This window comes from Meriones unguiculatus, chromosome 1 (genome assembly GCF_030254825.1).
Source record: "Meriones unguiculatus strain TT.TT164.6M chromosome 1, Bangor_MerUng_6.1, whole genome shotgun sequence".
Lineage (NCBI taxonomy): Eukaryota > Metazoa > Chordata > Mammalia > Rodentia > Muridae > Meriones > Meriones unguiculatus.
The window spans coordinates 8,807,834-8,832,042 of NC_083349.1; the positions used below are offsets into that span (position 1 = coordinate 8,807,834).

Below are 24,209 nucleotides of genomic sequence, written 5' to 3' on the forward strand. Positions count from 1 at the left end.
TGTTTCCTTACACTGAAAAAAAGGAACTGCTTCTGGGAAGGGGAATAAAGTGCGGGGACCAGTGGGGGGAAGTGGGAGATTTTCTTTTTGCTATAAGCCATCAGTATCGTGTAAATTAAATTTCACGAGCTTATAGTATGAATTGAAAAGATATTATTGAATTGGAACTTTAACAAATTAAAAGAAAATGAATAGTATTTTGTAGATTCTTTGATCTTAAATTGATTTGGGTATTTTTTTATTTGTCTTGTTGGTATTTTGCTTGTATACTTTTGAGTTCCATTTTTCTTGGCTTGTGTGTGGGTTTGTGGGGTGGGGGGTGTAGGTGTGTGAGAGAGATAGAGATTTTTGTTTGTTGTTTGCTTGTTTATTTGTCATTTAAAGAAAGAAAAGAAAGGTCATGGAGTTGGGTGAGTGAGGAGGAGGGGGAAAGTGTGACCAGAACATATTATGTGAAAATAATTTTTAATACAAAAAATTAGACTCACTTATAAGTGGATATTAGACATATAATATAGGATAATCATACTAAAATCTGTACACCTAAAGAAGCTAATCAAGGAGGACCCTAGATAAGATGCTCAATCCCCATTCAGAAAGGCAAAGAGGATGACATCGGAAGAGGGAGAAAACAGGGAATAGGACAGGAGCCTACCACAGAGAGCCTCTGAAAGACTCTGCCCAGCAGGGTATCAAAGCAGATGCTGAGACTCATAGCCAAACTTTGGGCAGAGTGCATGGAATCTTATGAAAGAAGGGGGAGATAGAAAGACATGGAAGGGACAGGTGCTCCACAAGGAGAGCAACAGGACCAAAAAATCTGAGCCCAGGGGTCTTTTCTGAGACTGATACTCCAAACAAGGACCATGCATGGAGATAACCTAGAACCCCTACACAGATGTAGCCCATGGCAGCTCAGTGTCCAAGTGGTTTCTCTAGTAATGGGAAGAGAGATTGTCTCTGACATGAACTCAGTGGCTGGCTCTTTAATCACCTCCCCCTGAGTAGGGAGCAGCCTTACCAGGCCACAGAAGAAGACAATGCAGCCAGTCCTGATGAGACCTGATAGGCTAGGGTTAGATGGAAAGGGGAAGAGGACCTCTGCTATCAGTGAGCTGCAGGGAGGGGAATGGGAAGAGAAGAGGGAGGGAGGGTGGGAGTGAGAGTGGGAGTAGCTGAGGGAGGGAGCTACGGCTGGGATACAAAGTGAATAATATAAATAAATAAATTATAAAAAACAACACACAAACAAAGAAATAGAAAGGAAGATTTGCAGATGCCAGTAAGATCAGCCCTTCTTCCAACCTGTAGGAAGAGTTATAGGTTTGCTGTGACTTTGCCTGACCCTTGCTGTAACCATCTGGAAAGTCAGTTCTGGAGAAAAAGACCAAGAAAATAAGGCCTGAATGGTGCCATTTCGTTCACAGGATGGAAAACTTCTATGGCTGCCCTTACGACTTCATTGAGATTTTTGATGGCCCACAGAGTGAATCATTTTCCCTGGGGAGATTCTGCTCAGAAACCACCCCGGTATTTACCTCTTCTTCGAGCCACATGAGCGTGGTGTTCCACAGTGATGAAATTGTCACCAACATCGGATTCCTTGCATCTTACGAGTCTCTGTTGCAAGACGAGAAAGACACTGGTAGGTCCTTTCATCATGTCAGCCACTGACCCTGCTTGCTGATGGCACTGACGTCAGATGGACACTCAGTCACTGGGGTGCTAAGGATTTGAGAGTGATTCCCAAGCTCCTTGTCAGTCATAGCTGCTCAGGTGTAAGCTGAAGAGACTGGCTGATATTGCTCTGGGCTTAGATGCACACGTCTAAGCTTAGAGGTCTATGAACTGTTAGGAGAAAGGGGACTCAGCTGGCCCCATGATTGAACTTGTTTTATCCACAACTGTGTTAATAATGAGTTCACAAATGGTAGAATGACAGTGTTTACAAGCTCAATATCATCACATTACAAGAGGCTTTTGAGAGCTTTCCTTGAGTTTTATAAAATATAAAATTAACCCAAGGTGTGTGTGGGGGGGTATTAAAAAAACCTCTCCCTGGATCACATATCACATTTACATCAAGCTCAAGGTGTTCAGTAGCCAGCTTTGACCCATAAGGTGCCCTCTCCAATGTGAGGGCGGAGCCCTTGAAGCTAGCAGAGGCAGAGAACATGTACCCTTACCTTCGAGTTCTCATCAACAAAGGGGGGCCTCCCCGTTTGTCTACTCTTTCAGATGTGGTACTCAGACTAGCCAGTGGCAGCCACCCATGTGAGGGCCGTGTGGAGCTGCACTACAATGGCAGCTGGGGCACGGTGTGTGATGACAGCTGGGACCTGAGGGATGCCCAGGTGGTGTGCCAGCAGCTGGGCTGCGGTGGGGCGGTAGCAGCCACTGGCCGAGCACATTTTGAACGAGGCCGAGGCCCCATCGTCCTGGATGATGTGGAGTGCATGGGAACGGAGGCCAGACTGTGGCAGTGTCTGCACGGTGGCTGGTTTGCCCACAACTGTGGCCACCATGAGGATGCTGGCGTCATCTGCTCAGGTGGGCTGGGTTCTCAACCAGGTGGGTTAATGACTCTTCAGTTCTGGGAGCCTTCTGCCCCACCACACAGAAAGCAGGAAAGGAATCTAGGACAGTCCCCAGGCCACTGTTTCCAACATTACCTACCTCCTACTCAAGGTGTGATTTTTCATAACCAGTTCCTTTAACCTGGCTCTTTATTTGAGTTCTTTTTACAAGGAAGCTTCAAACTTTATCAGCTTAAACAGAAAGCCATGGTCCCATGCTGATAACAGACCACACCTAAACACAAACACAGTATCTTCACTACTGTATGATTGCTATGATAAAATGCCATGATTAAGATAATTTATAGGAGAGTATTTCATTTGGGGGTCATGGTTCCAGAGGGTTAGAGTCCATGAGCATCACAGTGGGGGGCATGTCCACAGGCAGGTAGACATGGTGCTGGTACAGTACCTGAGAACTCACATCTTAATCCACACAGAGAAGCAGATCAAGCTCACTGGAATTTCTTACACTTTTGAAACTTCAATGCCTGCCCCCAGGGATATACCTCCAAACCCCACACTTCCCAGTCCTTCCCAAACAGTTCCACCAGCTGGGGACAAAGCATTCGATATACGAACCTGTGTGGGCCTTTTTCACTCAAACCACCACACACAGTGAATATGAAATCATGTGAGAAATATTTCTAACATGGGCCTGGATATGACACAATGCTTAAGAGCACTGGCTGCTCTTCCAAAAGATCCAGGTTCAGTTCCCAGCACCCACATGACAGCTACACAGCAAGGTCACAGCAAATCTGAGGCTAGCCTGGATATAGGATCTTATCTTTAAAATTGAACAACTGCTTAATTAATTAAAAGTTAGAATTACAAAACCAAACCAACCAGCAAGAAAAATGCTTCATACAGGTTACTATCACTGCGACCATAGTTTATTTAAAAAGAAAGAAAATTATATTCTAGTGTTCATTGTCAGGACAGAATGGACCTAGGAATCTAGAAACTTGGGTGGTGACTTGGGGTCACTCTTAGATGTGTAGGTGGTATAATATGGCTTTGGTTTCTTCCCCAAACAAATGGTTCAAATAAGCAGGATTCCCTGCAGGGTTTAATAGCCTGAAGAGAGGTGGCGGTGACTTTCTCCTTTTCTTGTGTCTTTTACAGGCTCTCTGTCCCACGCAACAGCATCATTTCCTGAGAGTGATATGATTTCAGGTAATGTCAGTTTTTCTTGATTGATTGGCTGTGACTTGCATTGGCAAAGTCACACTGCAAAGTAGGGAACAGGTTGAGAGGCCAAACCTCCTGTCTTTGACATCTCTTAATTGAGCAAATCTCTGAACTATCTCCTCCAGAAGAGTGATGTGGGTGGTGGCCTTGACATCCTTGGGATATATCCTTGGGTGACTTTCCTTGGGCAAGAGGGAGAGGTTGGCACAATACTTGGCGTGTGACAGAATGTGCTATGTAGATGTCAGCCACTATCTTCTGACCAGAAAACTGTGAGAATTTCCCTCTGCATACTCCTTTCTCCCTGGCAGAACTAAGAATGAAGAAGCCAAACCGTTAACTTTTTCATTTGCTTCCGGCTCTTTGGGGCCCAGTAGTTGCCACATTTCAAATTCAGTCAGCTGCTCTTCAGGACATTCCTCAAAAACCAAAGTTCAACATGCAGAAAAAAATTGAGAGAATGACCCCCAAGCCTCCAGAGGAAGCACCAGTGTGGGTTTTCCTGGTAGTGGAGGTCCTCAAAGGATGCTTTTTAAACTGTATCTGTTTTTTTTTTTTTTTAATTTGTTAACCCCAGGCTCTGTTTTTATTTGGCTTATAAAGTAGTTTGTATTCATTGTGAACATACTGATTGAGGGATGGAAGGACTATTCTTTACAGAGAAGAGTACCAGGAAAGAATGTGATTAGAAGCTGTCTTTAGATAGCCCTGAAGGTAGAGAGCCCACTGGAAATTGACAAAGAGTTGAAGATGCTTGACACTTAACAACGATGTTGTATAATTTTCTTCTCTTGCTTTCTATCCATCTTTAGCATTGGTAGAGAAGCAGCCAGAAGGGCCCACATCAGCAGGTAACCTTCTTTTCTCTCCTCAGTTGCCTTTCCCTCTGTAGTGTTTGAGCCCAGATTCCAGCACTGCCGGAGGAGAAGCATCCCTGCTCAACACACTGTCTATTCCCACCCTCCTCCCCCAGCTCGGGCTGTCCCCACTGATGGATGCTGCTAGAGGGAGGACTTGAAATGTCAGGCCCATCTAGAAAATCTGGGACTAGAAAATACTGCAAGAAGCAAGAGTGATTTGCAGGGGGCTAGTGTGGAAGTTGGCTCCTGTTAAGACTCAGGGCACCGTGCTGTTCCTACCCAGCCCTACCTAGGAACTGATCATGGCTGTCTTCTGACCTTTTCTTCTCTTCTGACATGACAGCCTTTGTTTATGAGCCTCAGCATACAGTGACTGCCCTTCTTAGTCTCTGGAACACCTTGACACATGGGACACACTTGGTCCTGGTGTCTTACTGCTACCATCCCTTGATCAGTACACACACACAAACACACAGAGAGAGAGAGAGAGAGAGAGAGAGAGAGAGAGAGAGAGAGAGAGAGAGAGGGAGGGAGAGAGAGAGAGACTACGCACAACAGGTAGAGCATCTCCTCATGAAAAATAAAATAAAATAAACTTTGTGAGTATCAGAGACCAAGATTTGGAACTTGCAGCAAGAGGACCCAGGGTAAGTTCGTGGTCCAGCTAGCCAAGGAACAATCATTTCTTTACCAAACACCATCTTGAAACACACATTGAGTGGTGCCGAGGACAAGACTTGAAATTATTTGAAATGAAATGAAGGGGAAGTGGGTCTGCCATCTTTACCATCAATTCATGACTCCCAGGAAATAGCTGATTTTTCTAGTAGCCTTTGAGGATGAACCCTCAAGGGGGTTGTTCTTGAATTATCCACCGAGGTCTGGACCTGCGGCTGGTGAATGGGACAAACAGGTGTGAAGGCCGAGTTGAAGTGTACCATGACAACACCTGGGGTACTGTGTGTGATGACAGCTGGTCCATAGAGGATGCCCACGTGGTCTGCAGACAGCTCGGCTGCGGTACAGCTTTATCGGCCCTGCCAGGCACCAGCTTCAGCCCTGGGTCAGGAAGCATCATCCTTGATGATGTCAACTGCACAGGAAAGGAGTCTTCCCTGGCACAGTGCCCTCACAGAGACTGGCACACCCACAACTGTGGGCACCAGGAAGATGCTGGTGTCATCTGTTCAGGTAAGGGAAGGCCTCTCCTAGATCAGTCAAGCCTAAATGCTGGTCAAGACAGTGGGTTTCTTTGCCAACATTGAAAACTATGCTTTCAATACTTACGGTGTCTGTTTTCAAACTATGTGTCTGAAAAGATTAACTAGCCATAAAATAAAGAAAACAATAGCACTAGCCTCATAGGGTTGGTAGGAGTCAACAAGACAACCTGCATGCAATGTTTACAATGTTTAGTCGAGCATCTAAGAAATCATAAAGTCCACAAATTGGCTAACTTGTTGCAATGTTTGTCACTAAGATCATTTCTGTCAGAATCACATTCCCAGGTTTTTAGGCAGGCGAAAGCCCACAGTAGAGGGGACAGCCAATGGTGCTTACGAAGAATTGCTCACACCCACGTCCTTCAATTCCAATTAAATGAAGACCATGTCCTTTAGGCCAATTCACCATCATGGCTACTAATATCTGCCATCTCCTATTTCCCTTCTCTCTGCAGATTCTTCAGCCAACAGACATCCAGGTATCTATGAGTTCATGAATACTGTACTTCCTGCCTGGTGACCAGAGTCTACCAAAAGGGATACCACACTGGGTTTCTCTCCTGAGTTTTAAATCATTGGGACAATTCCCAGAGATCTAGACCGTTGAAGAAGGTTTAGATCCAGGGCTGCTTCCCTGTCCCTGGGGCCCCACCAGGCACCCAGAGGAAAGGTGGTCTGGACATTACCATATTAACTAGTGCATCATCCCTTCTACACATGAACACTGTGTTTCAGCAGGAAACCACGATACCTGCTTTTGACCCAAAATGTTTATGCAACAGAGAGCTTAGCAGGTCAAGCAGTGCAGGTGGTCCTAGAGGCAGATGAACCTGGGGCCAGGCCTCCTTCTCTATCTACAGCCTACACTTTGGACCTTGGATGAAACTGATGACCTGACATGAGGCCACAGCTTCATGGTCCCAACATGAATCTAACCTCTCATTCTAATTTAGAATAATGAATACATGTGCACGAGCCATTATCACATTTTAAGTGGAAACTATTCCATCAGCTACTTGGTGGGGTTGTTTAAAGGCCAACTTACTTATATGATTTAGATGACCCTTAAGGATATGAGATTGCAATTCCAGGGAGGCAGAGGCAGGCGGATCTCTGAGAGTTTTGAGGCCAGCCTGCTCTACAAAGGGAGTCCAGGACAGCCGAGGCTACACAGAGAAACCCTGTCTCGAACAACCAAATATATGTTGTGTATGAGATTGCGTTTTGCTTACTTAGAATGTGTTTGTGATGACTTTCCCTCCCCCATTCTTACCTGTACAGCCACTTCAGCTCCTGAGGAACATCTACATGGTTTCCATCCAATAGGTACTTCCTCTGCTCTTACAGTCTGTCAATCTCTGTTCTGAAGCTGTTTGTGACTAACAAAAACGAAATAAGACAGCTCAGTAGGTAAGCGCTGGCCATGCAAGCACGAGGATCTGCTCAGTCCCCAGAACCTGGGCATGGTGGCGCATGCCTGGAGTCCCAGTTTGGGTCAAATGGAGACAGGCAGATCCTAGGAACTGCTGGCCAGCCAGTCAAGCCAAATCAGCCAGCCCCAGGTAAAAATAAAAGACCTTGTCTCCAAAACTCGAGGTAGATGGTATCCTGAAGAATAAACCTTAGATGACATCTAATGTACACACAGAGAGAGACAGACAGAGACGGAGACAGACAGCGAGAACATTGTTCTCATGGCCCTGATGCTACATGACAAAGAAGCTCATGAAAGCTTGTGACACAGGCCTCTCCTACTGTGGGGTCTTCTTAAGGACAGAGCCAATTTACCTTCCCCCCTCCCCACCTCAACTGCAGCATCTGCTGTTCAAAGGCTGGTGTTCCACACTGCGCTCCAGTGAACCCTGGAAAAGAGCCCTCCCCAGTCCTGAGGGCTCAGACACTGAGAACAGACTTTATCTGCTTTAGTTCGAGAGTATTTTCCTGGTTGATTCCCTGTTTTGCCTTGGGGCTGCTGCATCCCCTCTGATAAATACTTTACAGCTCTCTACATTCCAGTAATGCACAACTAGTCTTACTTTTTAAATTCCATCCTATCTGATGAACCAAGTTAGAAACACATTCCGGATTCTCAGCATGTGGTTCGTCATTTTCAGTTTCTAGAAAGCTACTTTCTGAAGAAAAAAAAAAAAAGACCTTAAAAACAGTGAACACTGGGACTGAGCATGGTACAAATGCCTGGAAACCAGAGCTGATTGGGAGACTGAGGCAAGAGGATTGCATGCTCCAAGCCTGCCTGGGAGTGAGATCGAGGCCAGCCTAGGAAAATTAGTGAGACTCTTATCTCAAAAGAAATGGTAAAAAGAAGTCTAGGGAAACTGCTCCATGGGAGCACAGTATTTTTAGGTACATCTTCCTCAATGCTAGTCTGTGGCCTTCATTCCCATAACAAAACTGCCCAGGACAACAATCCAGCACAGATAGAAACATGTTAAATTTCCAGTACAGAAAGCAGTCATATGTGTACCTTTGTGTATTTGGTATCCCACATCATCACATCCCTTCATAGACTGATGCATGCTACCCGAACAGCAGGCTGCACACAAAGCTAGGATTCTCCGGCTTTATGCGCTATCCCTTTGAGCTCTGAAGGACCCTCAACTGACTTGACCCTTGACTCCCGCAGATCTGCTGCTGGTGAGACTGGCTGGTGGGAGAAGCCACTGTGAGGGCCGCGTAGAAGTCTATTTCAATGGGACCTGGGGGTCTGTGTGTGATGATCTTTGGAGCATACAGGCCGCTCAAGTGGTATGTCAGCAACTGGGCTGTGGGGGGGCCCTGGCAGCCCCCAGGAGCAGTCTGTTTGGCGACGGGTCTGGCCCCATCTTCCTAGACGACGTGAGGTGCTTGGGCACAGAGACCAACCTGGGGCACTGCCACCACCTTGGCCTGTCTGTGCACAACTGTGAGCACCATGAGGATGCAGGAGCCATCTGTACAGGTACCTGATCTCTGCTGGACATTTATTCTCTTCCCAAGCAACAGACCAGGCAGATCAACAGGGAAGGACACAGGGTCCCTGCTGAGGCGAACTCGTCCTGGCTTTTGTACTCAGAGTCTCATGCCCTTCAGGCACACTGGACTCCAACAGCCACCAGCATTGGTCACCCTAGTGTCAGGAAATGAGTGTCCATTATCCACTGTTACAGCCTTTTCCTCAGGCCTTACACACAGAAGTCCTATAAGTAATAATGTACCTGAAAGCCAGACTAGGGCCATTAAACTCCTGGGAATGGTCTTTCTATGTATATCAAGCTCCTAAGCCCTCATGATGAGATTTTAGACGGCTTCACTAGGCAAATACTTTCCTCATTGTGTTGCCCATGTTGGGACTTTCTTGCCACAAAGGGACAAATTTAGGTAAACACTCAAAAAACTTGACCAAAGAATCCTCTAGACGAGAAGAGGAAAGGTTGTGGGAGTCAGAGGGGTCAGGACACCACAAGGAAACCCACAGAATTAACTAACCTGGCCTCATAGGGGCTCACAGAGACTGAACCACCAACCAGGGAGCCTGCAGGGGTCTGGCCTAAGCTCTCTGCAGATATGTTCTGGTTGTGTAGATTGGTCTTCTTGTGGGACTCTTAACGGTACAAGCAGGGGCTGTCTCCTCCTCCTGGGTTGCCTGGTATAGCCTTAATACGAGAGGATGCTCCTATTTTCATTGCAACCTGATACACCACGTTTTGTTGATAACCCTGAGAGGCCTGCCCTTTTCTGAAGGGAAACAGAGGAGGAGTGGATTGTGAGAGAGAGGGGAGGCAGCGGGGGAGGAGGGGGAGCCTGGAGGAGAGGAGGGAAGGAAAATTATGACTGGAATACAGTATATGAGAGAATAAATTTTTAAAAGTTAAAAAAAATGACCAAAAAACCCACTAAGACCTTATTTTCTTATTAATTACCACTGCCTGATATACCTCATTCTCCACCTCCTATTGGGCCAGGCAGAGGTGAGGCTGCGAGATGGTGTGACGATCACGGTGAGGAGAGGCTGTGCCTCCGATCTTGTTTTGTTTATATCTGAAGACTTAGTTTCATAGCCCTGGGGGATTACAAAGTCTAAGTTAAAATGGCAGCACGTGTCCATTTCCTATTTTGTGGCCACAAATCCCCTAAGCGCCACCTGCCAGGAAGGGCAAAAGGTATGTCCAGTGAGTATTAGTAATTCAGGCGAGGGCAAGGTGGCTCAGAGGCGTAATCTGCGTGGACTGGCTCCTTCACATATGATCACACCACCTGTGTGCCCATCACATGGGCATGATGAGATTAGTGCCCACTTGGTGTGTGGTATTTTATCGGGTGAACCCCCACTGATGTGAATGCTTCTGCGTTTATTCTTTCAGCTGTTGGTGTTGCTTCGGCATTGGCAGAAGTGGCTCCCAGAGTTGGTAATATTCTCATTGCTTTTCTCACTACATCCTCATTATCGGATCTTTCTAGGGACCTTCCCAAGTTTATAGCCTATACTATCGCTGGCTACCTAGAGCTCAGCCTCCCTCTGATGACAAAGGAGAAGGTGACACAGAGGGGTTCCTTGCACCAGGGACAAGCTTGTTCTAAAAGAAAAAGATGAAACTTGAGTTTGACATATTTCATACCAATGCCTAACGCGAGTTCATGACTTGGATCCAAGGATATGATTATCATTGTAATAACTGTAACATATGTTTAGCCTGGAGATAAGAAATCAGAATCAGCCAGAGAAAACAGCTCAGTGAACTTAGAGTCATTAATTTGGTATAGTCCTGTGGGGCCTAGAGGCAGGAAGCTAGAGTTCCTATAGTTCTGAGATTTAGAGGAATAGTATTAAGAGCTAAGGAAAGGCCCACCAAGATGCCATGGCACCCCAGGACTAACCTCTGAATCTTCCTCAGACCAGCTCATGATCAGGTTGGTGGATGGAAAGAACCGATGTGAAGGGCGAGTGGAAGTCCATCACAATGGCACATGGGGCACTGTTTGTGATGACCTTTGGGACATCGAGGATGCCCAGGTGGTATGCCGGCAGCTGGACTGCGGGGAGGGTGTCAGCGCCCTTGGGAGTGGCCATTTTGGAGAGGGCATGGGGAGCATCTTCCTGGATGACGTGAAGTGCCAGGGCACTGAGACCTCGCTAGGCCGCTGCCACCACCAAGGATTGTCTGTCCACAACTGTGGCCACCATGAAGACGCTGGTGTTATCTGCTCAGGTACTCGCTGCTGACTTTGTCAGTGATTCTTGGTGAAGGTACTAGAAATTAACTTGGGGACCTTTGGCTCCTGTTGGGGTCTGCTGATTTTGCCCAGAGCCCTGTCTCAACATTCCAAGGCTTGCTGGGGCAGCTGTGCTTGATGTGCGTATAACAGCACCCACTTCCCACCCCGCCCTTGCTCTGGAAGGCCGATCTATCACTCCTAGCCTCCCTCAGTACGCCACGCTTGACATGACACCCACGAGTTCCCCTCAGAGCCTGCAGCTGTACCTTCGTTAAGGACTCTCAAGGTTTTCTGTCCACTTATCACTACAGTCATGGCATTTCCTCAGATTGTCTGCTTTGAGCTCTAGGGCTGGCTTTTGGTACTGGTCTTGAGACGTCTATGAACACAGCACAGTTTCTCTTTCTTGGTTTAAACTGTTTCCTCTTGGCTTCTCATTTGGGATGGTTTCCTGTTGTTTTGTTGTTTCTTTGTTTAATTCAGCAAAGTTTGTGGATTATGTTTTCTTTAGCTCTGTCCCAACATAAAGTAAAATAGAGAAAAAAAAATCAGACGAAATAAAAATAACCCTGGATAGAGCAGAGACTAGGCTAAGAGAATTTAAGTCATGCATCTATTGATTTAATATATATATATGTATGTATGTATATTTCTTTTTAGGTTTTATTTATCCTTTGACAATTTCAATCAATGTATCTTGATCACATCCATCCCCAATCCCCTCCTCCTACTTTCCATGAATACCTGGATTCTACCCACATGCCCCCTCTCTCCTTTCATGTTCTTTCCTTTTTGCTTTCTTTTTCTTTTTTTTTTTTTTTTTTTTTTTTTGTAATTCACTGAGTCCAACTAATGCTGCCTGCTGGTCTATTGGCTGATCTTGTCAGCTTCATCTTATGCAGATAACCATAACGGCAGTGAGTCATGACAGTCACAGCCATATCATGCCCTAAGACATGGGACCCCTCCATCTTCCAGCTCCTACATTCTTTTGTCCTCTCTCTCTCAGTGTTCCCTGAGCCTTGAGGGAGTTGGCATAAATGCCTAATTTAGACCTGAGCACTCAATAAACACTTATTCTTAGTGCTTTGACCTCTTAAGAGTCTCTGTGCTGACTGCTCGTTTAATGTGTATTTCATGAGCATGCTCCGTGAAGCCGGCAGAGCTCTCTAGGCACTGAGGATGTGGTTACTAAACACAAAAGCATTTGTTCCCGTGTCTCCAAAAGACGGCCACAATTAAATATGCAGTTCTGCTATAATAGGATGTGAGCAAACAAGAATGAAGACTGAATCTAGGGCGACACTATGCTTCATTATTGTAAGGAATTGTTTCCTTCCAGTGTTCAAACAACTTGGCATCATTTTGCAATCCTAGTTTTGCCTACCTGAGAAGTTAGTATTATTAAGTTAAGGGTCGAATTAAGAAGGTGCCTAGTAATTTGCCGCTCAGCAGAACACATCCTTTTCACTGCACCAGAGATGTGGCCTTTCTGCCCCTCTCAGAGAAACAAACTGCCCCCTAGGCAATGAGCGTTTCCCACTTCCTGCCTTCATACATCCCTATCTCTGTTTCAGTCTTCATCAAACAAAACACAACACAACAACAAACCCTGTTCTTTGAATTAGTTTCACATTCCTGAAGCTGTTTATATGGAATTTTAATTTATCTCATGCTTCCACTTTTTAAATAAAAAATGATCTTCCTAAGTTTCTGTTTGCTTTTCCATTTCAGCATCAGCGACAGAAATGACAACGTCATCCGGTAGTACTTCTTTCTTTACTGTTTTCTCTGAGTCAGATGCGTACAGGTCGCCTCACCTGTGATTAAGGTTCCAATTTGTGTATCATATGAAGTGACATTCTGTGACTTGGCAGAGTGCTTGTGTAACGTGTTAACGAAGCCCTGCATTTGATTCCAGCCTAGCACGGGGCGTATAATCACACACCTATAAGCCCGGCACCCGGGAAGTAAAGGCAGGGAGAGTAAAAGTTCATTGGCTAAAACTGAATTTAAGGATAGTCCAGACTACATGAGACCCTGTCCAAAGGGTTATATGTAAAAACGGAAACTGTGCCTAAGTTCATATCAGAGTAACATAATGTGTTTCCTCAATCGTTAATGGAAGGAGTAAACTGCACTAGAGTGATTCTCTCCATTGCAGTACAGTGTGTATGTGAGCATGCAGGTGTGTGTGTGTGTGTCAGGGGCATGCATATATATATATATATATACATATATATACCTGTGCTTGTGAAGGCCAGAGGCAGGCATCAGGTGTCTTCCTCCTCAATCACTCTCCACTTTATTTTTTGAGGCAGGGTCTCTCAAAAAAACAAAACAAAACAACAACAAAAAACTGAACCAAGCTGGCTGACCACTGACATGCTGGGATCCAAACCCTGGTCCTCATGCCTACATGGCAAAGACTTTTTCAACTGAGCCATCTCCCCAGCCCCTGTCTCCTTCCTTGTTGACACAACTCTTGTGTCTGAGATAAAGTTACCACGGTGTAACTTCACTCATATTCTCATCAAGGTTGATACACAGGGTCTTCAACCAGTTTTCATCCTTTAATAATCATCATAAGACTTCAGACATCTCAGACAAAAACTCCGATCTACATTTTCATAAAATAATACAGAGACACATGCTTTCAGCATGTTTCATAGGACCCAACACCAATTCAGTGACATGGAAATAAGGAGAAAGAAACAGTATATCTGGATGTGTTGGGGAAATACTAGATCTCTCTTTTGAACACAGTATGCCAATGTACTAAGTTTTCTGACAAGTCCTATAGTAACAAAGCTTTTGAATTTTTGTTGCTCAGGTTTCCTTGACTGAAAGGAAACCTCTTAAGTAGGCAAACTGTACCCTGGTGTTCAGGACCAGAGAACCTGGGGTTATTCTCTGGCTCTAGCATTAGCCACTGGGTGATGGTCTACAGGACCCCTTCCTGCTCAGAGTTGCTGCCCCTTCATCTATAGAACAGCAAGATAAAAAGTCAGCTCAGAGCTGTGTCCTAGGGCTGAGTGGTCTGTGTTGCTCAGGGTGCAGGGGTGAAGTCTTCTGTGTGTGCTGAGTCTATCCACTCCTGAATGTAAGCCCTTCTACCCTTACATCCTCCTATAAATTTCGTTCTATATGACAAGTTGGGTTCTAAGTCAGATATGTACATTCTTGAGCTTGTGCTGATGAGCATACACTCAACTAGGTCCCTCTGAACTGCTAAGAAAATGGTATGTCATCCATATTTCCAAACTCACAGAGCCATCTTCCAGGCCTAGTAAAAACTAACCATGAAAGTAAATCTGACAATGAAAATAGTTCCTTGTGTATATGTGTGCGTGTTGAACCTATGGGCTGTGCTCAAGTGTTCCAGGCCTGGACAAATGAAGTATGACACCATTGTGACTCAGCATTTTACAGGGGCTGAAAGAAACTTCAGAGACCACAGAGGCCAGAAGCCCCAAATAGGGAACACACGTGAGCCCACTAGCCTGCTTAAGAATTGAAATTTATATCACTCAGTTTTACCTATGAGTATTAAAATTTTTTTTAGCTCCACATTTTTCTTTTTCAAATTTGTGTATAGTTCTCGTGTATCTTCATTGTACACAATTCTGTGTTACATAAAGAGACGTCCACACATGTATTCATTGTACATGAGCGCGTTCACTCTCATACCAATCTCCCTCCCTTTTCTTGTTCTCATCAGTCCCTTGGATCCTCTGGACTGATTTGTTTCTACTTTCATACCATACGAACACACATGACTTTATGCATCTATATAAACCCATGAACCACAAATGAAGAAAAACATGGTATCATTTGTCTTCTTGAGACTGACATCTTTCCAATGCATCTGTTTTCCTGCAAGTGGTTTGGCTTTGCTTTTTGTTAGCCTCATGTTTTAAAAGCAGAGGGTCTTGTGTAAAGATCCATACATCCAACTGTTTTGTCCCCCATGCCAAGGCTCAAACACAGGGCCTCATACAAGTTATTTACCTGCAAGCTACACCCTTGGCTCAAGATAAAACAAACAAACAAACAAACAAACAAAAACACAACCCGAATAGGCTTTCCCAGGTCCTCCTTCCCTAACACGTGTGTCCAGGTCCATAGGCATCTCTATTTCAGCGTCTCTCAGAGTTTATTGAGCACACAACTCACACTGGATTCTGTTAAAATGCAGATTTGCATCCAAGAGTCTGCCTTTTTTATTCTTTCTATATCATGAGCGTGAATGTTTCGCTTGCATGAATGTATGTGCACCATGTGTGTGCCTGCTGCGGGCACAAGTCAGAAGAGAGCCCCAGATTTCACAGAAATGAAGTCATGGATGTTTGCGAGCCACCGTGCAGAGCTGGGAGTGAGATGTAAGTCATCTTCAAGAGCAGTAAGTGCTCTTAATGCCCGAGTCATCTCTTCAGCTGCAGGAGACTGGCTTTCTGAAAGCAGGTCATAGATGCTGCTGACCTTCAGGGTAGACCTTCCCAAGTTCTGGGAATCAGGACATCCAGGGTCACACACTGTTACACAGACACTGGGAGCCATGCTTTTGACTCCAGGCTAGAGTCTCGTGGTTCAAGCCTCATGTGTTACCTTGCCGCCGCTCACCTCCTTTAACTTTATGAAATGGAGAATGAGGAAATCCAATAGGATCAAGGCAGAATCAGATATGGTAGGACACATTCATGTGTGTGTGTGTTTGTGTGTGTGTAGGGGGTCATTTACTTTTACAAATTAACTTGATTAACAAGGACGGCATTTAATTACAATTTCCTTACTCTGCTAGTTTCAGCAGTTCACATTTCAAGTCCAGCGACGGTTTTGATCCATGCAACTGGTAAGTTTTCCACTTACTTTTCAACTCACTTCCTTTCAGGGATAATATGATGTTGAAATTCTACCAAGCTAGCACTTTTACTCCTGGCTATCCTAGAGTCACCTGGCTTTAATAATATCTCGAGAAATAGTCAAGATCCCAGAAGTAGACCAAGAGGGTCTCTATGCAGCCACGTGAAGACCCCAAGTTCAAATCCAAGTGCTTTCATTCATGTTGGGGCATTCCACAAAGCCTCTCTCATAGTCTGCCAATGTGTGGTTGCTTTTCACATGCCCTTGGCACTTGGCTATCTGGCCTTCCTACTGATTGTACATTAGGAAAAGAATAGGCTAGAGGTGGGGTATAAGGATAGGGAGGGCTAGCACTGTATTGGAAATATGGCGGGGATGCTAGTTGATGTTACAATAGTCACTATGCCCGCATACTCCTCCGTCCTTTGAGATACCTCTGTACCATATTGCAATACAGACAGAGTGATATTCTTCCCAATGTGTCTGGATCATTCAAGTAGCAGGTTTCATCTCAGCAAAGATTTGATTTATAGCATCAGGGTGTGTATGCTTTGAATTTGGATGTTTAACCTTACTCAGAAAGACATGAAATAACTACACTTCATACCAGTTTCGCTAACAACCAAGGTAGACAGCAGTAAAGGTGGGATTGAGTGTAACCAGAAAATGAATGAAAGCTTCGGATCAGTTGCCTGACTTTCCTGTTTGTGTTTTGTATCAGGCATCACTCCCACTCTGGTAGAAGTAACTCCCTCACCTGATGAGGGCCTCTGCCCACCACTGCACAAGTAGAAGAGCAGTGTGGTTGCCATGCACTGGGGCTAAAGTGAGGACAAGCTTAGGGCGGTTGTCACTGTCTATTGAGCAGAGCGCCTCATCAAACCAGACCCAGCTTCAAGGACAAGGTGGAGGACTTGGCCAGGTCAAGCACCACACACACACAGACACACCCCAGCTCCCAACACAGAACCACACATACATTCACATGCCTCCCTCATAGCATTTGTTATCACTGTGATTTTACAACTCTTTGTGAAGTGTTTGATCTTGTCTGTCTTCCCGTGAAATGGCCCTCTTTCTGGGGACTCAGATCATGTTGTAGTTTTGTTGTCTTTCTCTCCAGCATTAGAGAGGAAGAGGCATGTGCAATGTTGGCACAAGAGAGTAGGCAATCAGAGAAGTTAATTAAATAAATGAAAATCTATTGTCCATGTTTCATTTCCTTGGTATTTACTAGGTTTGGACAATTTACCTTCTTATATGCAGGCTTTTTGACAACTGCCACTCCATCAAAAGTAGCTCCTTCACCTAACACAGGCCTCTGCCCACCACACTGCACAGGTGGCCACTGGGGTGGCTGCCATGACAGTGGGGCTATAATGAGGACAAGCTTGAGAGTGGTTGTCACTGTCTTTGGGCAGAGTGCCTCATCAAACCAGACCCAGCACCACGAACAAGGTGGCGGGAGGATCAGTAGAGATGTGGGAGCTCCTTGGCCAGGTCAGAGTTTCTGACATGTACACACACAGATGCACGCATGCACACACACACATCATCATCATCATCATCTATAACCACTCCAATGGGTATTCGAAATGTTCTTTTTTGGTTCTGGGATACTTAGATAAACAAGCATTTGCACTTCTGAGTCTCCTTGGCATTCATTCAGCGTCAGTGGGCTTCCATCCTCCATTGTGTTGTGGAACCTAGTGAGAAAGGTAGCTCATTTGTTGTGTTGTACTTGGAAAGAGGTCCTGTTCGATGATCATATTGATCATCGTGAAAGAGCAATGAAAAGACATTCATTTCTTATGGGTATGTTGCAAACATAGGTGTATTCATGTGTGCAAACAGCTAAGTATGTGTTCATGTGTACAGTACATATGTGTATACATATGTACACATGCACACTTTGCACATGTGTGTAGAGCACAGAACAATCTCAGATGTCTTCCTCAGAAATGCCAAATGCTTCCTTACAAACATGGTGTCTCCTTGGCCTGGAGTTCACCCATTAGACTATGCCGGATGGCCAGTGAGCCCCAGAGATGCTCTGTCTTTGCCTCCCCAGTGCTGGGATTGAAAGTGCACACCGCTATGCCCGGCACTTCATGTGGGTTCTAGGAATAAAACTCAGGTTCTCAAGCTTGTAATGCAAGTGCTTTATCTGCTGAGCCATTTTCCCAGCCCAAACACTCAGGTAACAACTCCTGCTCTCTGGGTTTATACACAGATGTGTCTTTAGCCTTGGCAGAAGAGAAGACCTTGTCTGGTAATGCTTTCTGATGGTCATGTTTTGGGTTTTCCCCCTATAAAACATTTCCCCCTTTCTATTAAGCAAATGAACCAAGCATGCCTCTTCCTCTTTGTCTACAGCCACATCAACAGAATCAAGCCCTCCAAATGGTAAAGTCCCTCCCCACATTGTGTCATTTCTTATTTAGAAAATGGCCCTAACTAATGATCGTATCGGCCACAAAATAAAGACCAATGAAAAGACACGAGCAGTGTCGTTCTGCTCATTTAAAGCATCCTTTTCTCTGGTTTCCGTACAGAAGCACCTTCAGTCTCAGCAGAAGAGGCCACGTCTTCCGGTAATACTTTCAGCTTACTTTTCTGAAGTTAAATATACTCAGTGCTTTTGATCTTTCTGTGTGGAGGGTGGCTGTACATAAGCTTCTTCTTGCCTTTGTGTATTGATACTACTTCAGTATCAGCAGTAGTAATCCCTGCAGTTGGCAAAGCCCCCATCGTCTGCTTAACTAAAAAGATGTGTTCATTTTTAAGAGTGTTTACTAGCATGTTTAAATTAATAATGGGCTTCATTTTGACATTTCATGTATTTGTACATACTGCATTTTTATTATATTTGTTCCTCTATCCTCTCTTGTACCCTCACTCCCACTCCTGCTGATCTCCCTCTTGTACTTCTTGTACCTCTTGTGTGTGTGTGTGTGTGTGTGTGTGTGTGTGTGTGTGTATGTGCAATAGTGAGTATAAACTGGGCTACTTACAGGAGCGTAGAGAGGGGTTATTTGCAGGATCAGTAGCCAGACCACTGAAGAAAATGTCTGTCCCTCCATAGCCATCATTTACTGACTATAATCCCTCAGTGAGGGAAAGGGGTCCATAAGTGACCCCCCTCCAAGATAGACTAACACTGGGATCAGTCTTGCCCAGGTCTTGGTGCAGGTAGTCTGAAGATGCAAGACAGCCACAGGCACACCATACTCAGCAGACGGCAGGCCAAATCAGTTTGACCCTTTGTCTAGAACTTACATTCTCCTTTGGTTTTGAAGTTTTTCATTTTTCTTTTTTTCTTCTTATGTAGTATGAGCTAAATGAAGCACAAACTTAAATGACACTCATGATCAGCCCAACTTCTCTTCAACAATGTTCCCTGATCTCGGAGGGGATGAGGGATGAGCATTCAAGTCAGCTGTTGTTAGCACTTTGAACAGTTATGAGTCTCTGCAGTAACCACTACCCATTGCAAGAAGAAGCTTCTCTGACCAAAGAGGAAATATTTCCAATCTACAGGCATAAACACAATTATTTAGATGTCAATATGACAGGCATGTAAATTCCATTTAGAAAAAAATAAGAGCAGTTCCTTTCCCACTAGACCTACCACCCCCTACACCCTGGGAATGTGACCAGGTTCACGGTACTAGACTCCTAGAGAGTAGCCTCAGATCCAACCAGAAAAGAGTTGGTTACACCCACACCAGCCATGCCACTTTTACACAAAGGGGTGCATCTCGCCTGGCAAATCAATAGCGTAACGCAAGGGATTCACATGGGAGCAAGACCATCAATGATCAATGACAGTGCTTCCCCAACTGCCTGAATATTACCACTCAGCACTGCGAAAGCTGGCCAACAAGAAGAAAGCTCACAGCTCACTTCCACCTCAATTTCTGCAGACCCAGAGAGCAAAGGGTGTGGTGTCTTCATCAATAGAGCTGGACTTCTTATTTTTCATGTCATATTTAGAAAATTAATTCATTTAATGATCGTACAGGCTACAAAGCAAGGATCAATGAAAAGACACTAATTTCAAAACATCTTGTCTCTGGGTTTATACACAGTTGCAGCTTCAGCCTCAGATGAAGGTGAAACATCCTCAGGTAATTTTTTTTTTGACTGTCACATTTCTTTAATACAATCAGAGAGTTTCTTTCTATCTGGCAACTGACCCTAGCTATGTTTCTTCTACTCTTCATTTATATATGTATGTCTTCAAGTTGGGAAAAAGCACCTTTCCAACTGGCTAAGTCTCCTGTGGTGCTATTTGATTTATGAGATATTATTCTTATTTGTCATCTTGTATTTAGAAAATGAGCCTACTTAGGGAACGCAATGATCTATGAAAGACACTCATTTCTCCCAAGTGTATGTGTGTGTGTGTGTGTGTGTTCACGTGCATGTCTATGCAAAGGTGCTACTGTATATGGAGACTGGAGAAGAAGCTTGTGTGTTGTTCTCAGGAGTATCATCCATTTTCTTTAAGAAAAGTCTAATTAGTGAGCTTCAGGCTAGACTAGAGTGACTGTCCTGTAAGCCAGGTGGCTCCTCATGTCTCCATGAGGCTGCAAGCACACACCAGCACTCCCAGCATTTTTACTTAATTCCTGGAAATTGAGCTCAGGTTCACCAGTGGGGATATTCTTCGAGCTCAAGACCCTAACTTTAAAGCACTCCGTTTTTCTTTTCTGTTTATACACAGATGTATCTTCGTCCACAGAAGTGACCTCCTCTGGTAATGTTCTCTACATTGATTTAAATGCATTGAGAGCTTCTCTTCCTCCTCATTGGTAAACTAGCTGGTTGTGCCTCTTCTTATCTTTGTCTGCAGACATTTCTTCAACCTCAGCAGAAACAAGTTCTTCAAATGGTAAAGGCCCACATTGTGCCATGTAATCAATGAGATGAGTTTCTTATTTGTCACGCTGTATTAAGACAGAGAGCCTACTCTGACCACAAAGCAAAGATAGTGAAAACATCCCGAGTGTTAACACACCTATGTTAGAGCATCCTGTTCTCTGTTTTTACCCACAGATGCATCTTCAGCCTCAGCAGAAGAGACCTCCTCTGGTAATGTTTTTTTGACTGTCAAATTTCTTATTAAATGGTCAAGAGCTCTTTTTTTCTGTTTGGGATGTGATCATGTAGACATTTCTTCTTCTCTTTGTTCACAGATATGTCTTCAACCTCAGCAGAAGGGAAGAGTGGAGAGCCAACTGGTAAAGTCCTTCACTGTGTTGTAATTTAACTAATGAAATGTGGGGGTTGCCATTGAGGATTTTTATTATCACATATTAATTATACTTAAAAAGTTCAATTATGGCAATTTCATACTTGTGTCTACTGTAGCATCCCTCATCATTCTCTCTTGTTCCCTCACACCCTCTAATTTTGTTTCTCTTCCCAGTGTGGCATCTTCTAGTTTCATGTCTTTACTTCATGAACTACTGAATTTAGTTAGGTTATTAGAAGATCTCCAGTAGGGAGGTGTTTGCCAGACTGTTGACAACTTAGGAGGGCAACAGCACCTAAGAAACTATCTCCTTCTCCCAGCAACCACTCACTGACTGTAGATCCACAGGGAGGGCTGCACTCTCATGAGCCCCTCCCTTCTCTGTGACAGAACGGTAATGAGCCTGATCTTAGGCTTGTTTTGTGCAGATAATCACAGATAATGAGAGTTCAAGAGCCCAACAACCATATCACAATACCTCACCGTTTACTCACCCTTATATTCCCTTCTTGATACCCTCTCATGATATTTCTTGACACTTGGAAGGGGTGATCCAGATGTCCCATTCAATGGTGACTTAGCATTAGAACTTTGCCCAGTTATGAGTCTCTTTGGTAACCATCCACCACTGCAAAGAGAGTGTTCTCTGATCAAAGCTGACAGCTATACTAATCTATGGGCATAAATGTAAACATCTCAAAGAAAAATTGACACACACACCATGTTCGCTTAGCAATGCAACATATGGAGACTCCACACTAAGATGATTCACACCCCCAGGTCAGGTTTACCATACCAGACATAAACTCCCTCCTATGAGGATACCCTGTGTACAACTAGAAAGGAGCTAGTTATCCTATATCAGTTATGGCACTCTTGTGTCAATGGACATATCTTGCCTGGAAGGTCAGCATTGTAGCCTGCAGCGTTCACAGCTGAGAAGGGATGCTGGTGACAGCTCTTTCTTAGGAATCTGCATACTACCTTCCAACACTATGAAAGCTGGCCAGTGGGAAGAAAGCTTTCAGCTCAGTCCCAGCTTTTTCTCTGCATGTCCTCCAAGCAAAGTGTGTGATATCTTCAGCAATAGAGATGGTTTTCTGACTTGGCATATTGAGTTTAGAAGCCACGCCTACTTAATAATCATATTGACCACAAAATAAATATCAGTGAAAACCACCCATTTTAAAGCATTTTTTTCTCTGGATTTATTTACAGATGCATCTTCAGCTTCAGCAGACTATACTTCCTCTGGTAATGTTTTTTTTTGTTTCTGTTTTTGTTTTTTATTGTCAAATGTATTAAACTTAGTCAGAGCTTTTACTCTTCCCGCTTGGTAGAGGAATCCAGGTGTATCTCCTTTTCTCCTTGTCTATAACTATTTCTTCAAACTCAGCAAAAGCAAGATCTTCAACTGCTTAGTCCCATTGTGATGATTAACTAATTAAACTTTAAAATTAACTAATTAAGCTAATTAAAACTTCCTAGCTTTCTCTTTTTTATTATTTACTTATTTTTATTGTATGTGCATTTGTGTTTTGCCTGCACGTATGTCCGTGGGTGTTAGTTTTGAGCTGCCATGTGGGCACTGGGAACTGAACAGGAGTCCTCTGGAAGAGTAGTCAGTGCTCTTAGCCACTGAGCCATCTCTCCAGCCCCAGGAAATTTTCTTATTTGTCATGCTGTATTTGGAAAATGAGCCTACTAATGTCACATTGACCTTAAAGCAATAATCATACGGTGTGTGTTTATGTGTGCGTGTGTGCATGTGCACACATGTGCATGCGCTCATATGTTGCTCAGGTGCTCCTGTGCCTATGTACAGACATATGTGGAGGCTGAAGGACAATGTTAGGTATCAGTTTCAGGAGCATCATCCATCTCCCTTGAAGCAAGGTCTCTCACTGGCTCACTAATTACACTAGAGTGACTGGCCATAGGCACAGGGCTCTTCTTGTCTCTGCTTCCCCAGGGCTGGGATCACAAGCACACAACTCCAGGCACTTTTAGATGGGTTCTGGGAATTGACCTCAGATTCACGGGTTTTCTAGGCAAGTACTTTACTACTGAGCCATGCTTTCAGCACAAGATGCTAATTTTACAATTCCCTATTTTCTGGCTTTATACACAGATGCATCTTCAGTCTCTGCAGAAGGTACCTCCTCTGGTAATGTTTTCTGCCTGTCATGTTTTTAAGTTTAAAAATGCCAGGCTTTTCTCTTCCTGCTTGACAAACTCTCTAAATATATGTTTCTCGTTTTTATAGAAACTTCTTCATCCTCAGCAGAATCAAGCTCTCCAAATGGTAATGTCCCCAATATTCTGTTGAGCTAAATAAAATTAATTTATCATATTCACCACAAAATAAAGCCTAACGCCAAGAAGCTCATCTTTCACATGCCTGTGGATGTTGTGTTTGTATGGAAAGTATGCGCACCTTTCTTCATGTGTGTGTGAGGCTGGAAGACAACCTCAGATGTCATCCTTAGGAACGTTTGTCCGCTTCCTTTGAGGCAGGGTCTCTCACTGACCTAGAGCTCACTAATCAGGCTAGAGCAACTGAACACAGAGCTGTAGGGATCCTCCTTTCTCTGTCTCCCCAGAGCTGGAAATACAGTGTGCCCAATCACTCTGAGTATTTCATATGGGTTCTTCAAGTTGATCTCAGGTTCATGTATTTGTAAGGAAGCGTGTTACTAACTAAGCCATCCTCCCAGCCCAATATACTAACTTTCAGGCATCCTAAATTCTGGGTTTATGCACAGCTGCATCTTCCTCAGAAGAAGATCCCTCCTCTGTAATTTTTCTGCCTGTCACATTTCTTAAATAAAGTGAAAGTTTTACTCTTCATATGTGGCAAATGACTTACCCATGTGTCTTCTTTCTTTGTCTATAGGCATTTCTTCAACCTCAGCAGAATCAAGCTCTCCAAATGGTAAAATACTCGATTGTGCTTCTTAACTAATGAAGAAACTTCTTTTTTGTTATGGTATATTTAGACAGTAAATGTATTTAATGA

At 44.2% G+C, this 24,209-nt stretch overlaps 1 protein-coding gene across 1 annotated transcript in view; it reads left to right on the forward strand.

Annotated features, from left to right (window-relative positions):
• LOC110563202 (deleted in malignant brain tumors 1 protein-like) overlaps nt 1–24,209 on the forward strand; it is a 110,941-nt gene that overhangs the window by 67,900 nt on the left and 18,832 nt on the right. The window contains exons 28-53 of the mRNA XM_060376193.1: nt 1,428–1,645; nt 2,239–2,550; nt 3,705–3,755; nt 4,583–4,621; nt 5,510–5,821; nt 6,309–6,332; nt 7,135–7,179; nt 8,498–8,812; nt 10,215–10,259; nt 10,746–11,060; nt 12,802–12,862; nt 13,256–13,257; nt 15,875–15,919; nt 16,652–16,696; nt 17,248–17,430; nt 18,307–18,336; nt 18,486–18,524; nt 20,022–20,060; nt 20,660–20,692; nt 20,789–20,827; nt 20,992–21,027; nt 21,132–21,176; nt 22,409–22,444; nt 23,322–23,357; nt 23,457–23,495; nt 24,087–24,125. Coding sequence (XP_060232176.1) covers nt 1,428–1,645; nt 2,239–2,550; nt 3,705–3,755; nt 4,583–4,621; nt 5,510–5,821; nt 6,309–6,332; nt 7,135–7,179; nt 8,498–8,812; nt 10,215–10,259; nt 10,746–11,060; nt 12,802–12,862; nt 13,256–13,257; nt 15,875–15,919; nt 16,652–16,696; nt 17,248–17,430; nt 18,307–18,336; nt 18,486–18,524; nt 20,022–20,060; nt 20,660–20,692; nt 20,789–20,827; nt 20,992–21,027; nt 21,132–21,176; nt 22,409–22,444; nt 23,322–23,357; nt 23,457–23,495; nt 24,087–24,125 — 2,423 coding nt within the window. The remainder of the gene's footprint in view (nt 1–1,427; nt 1,646–2,238; nt 2,551–3,704; nt 3,756–4,582; nt 4,622–5,509; nt 5,822–6,308; nt 6,333–7,134; nt 7,180–8,497; nt 8,813–10,214; nt 10,260–10,745; nt 11,061–12,801; nt 12,863–13,255; nt 13,258–15,874; nt 15,920–16,651; nt 16,697–17,247; nt 17,431–18,306; nt 18,337–18,485; nt 18,525–20,021; nt 20,061–20,659; nt 20,693–20,788; nt 20,828–20,991; nt 21,028–21,131; nt 21,177–22,408; nt 22,445–23,321; nt 23,358–23,456; nt 23,496–24,086; nt 24,126–24,209) is intronic.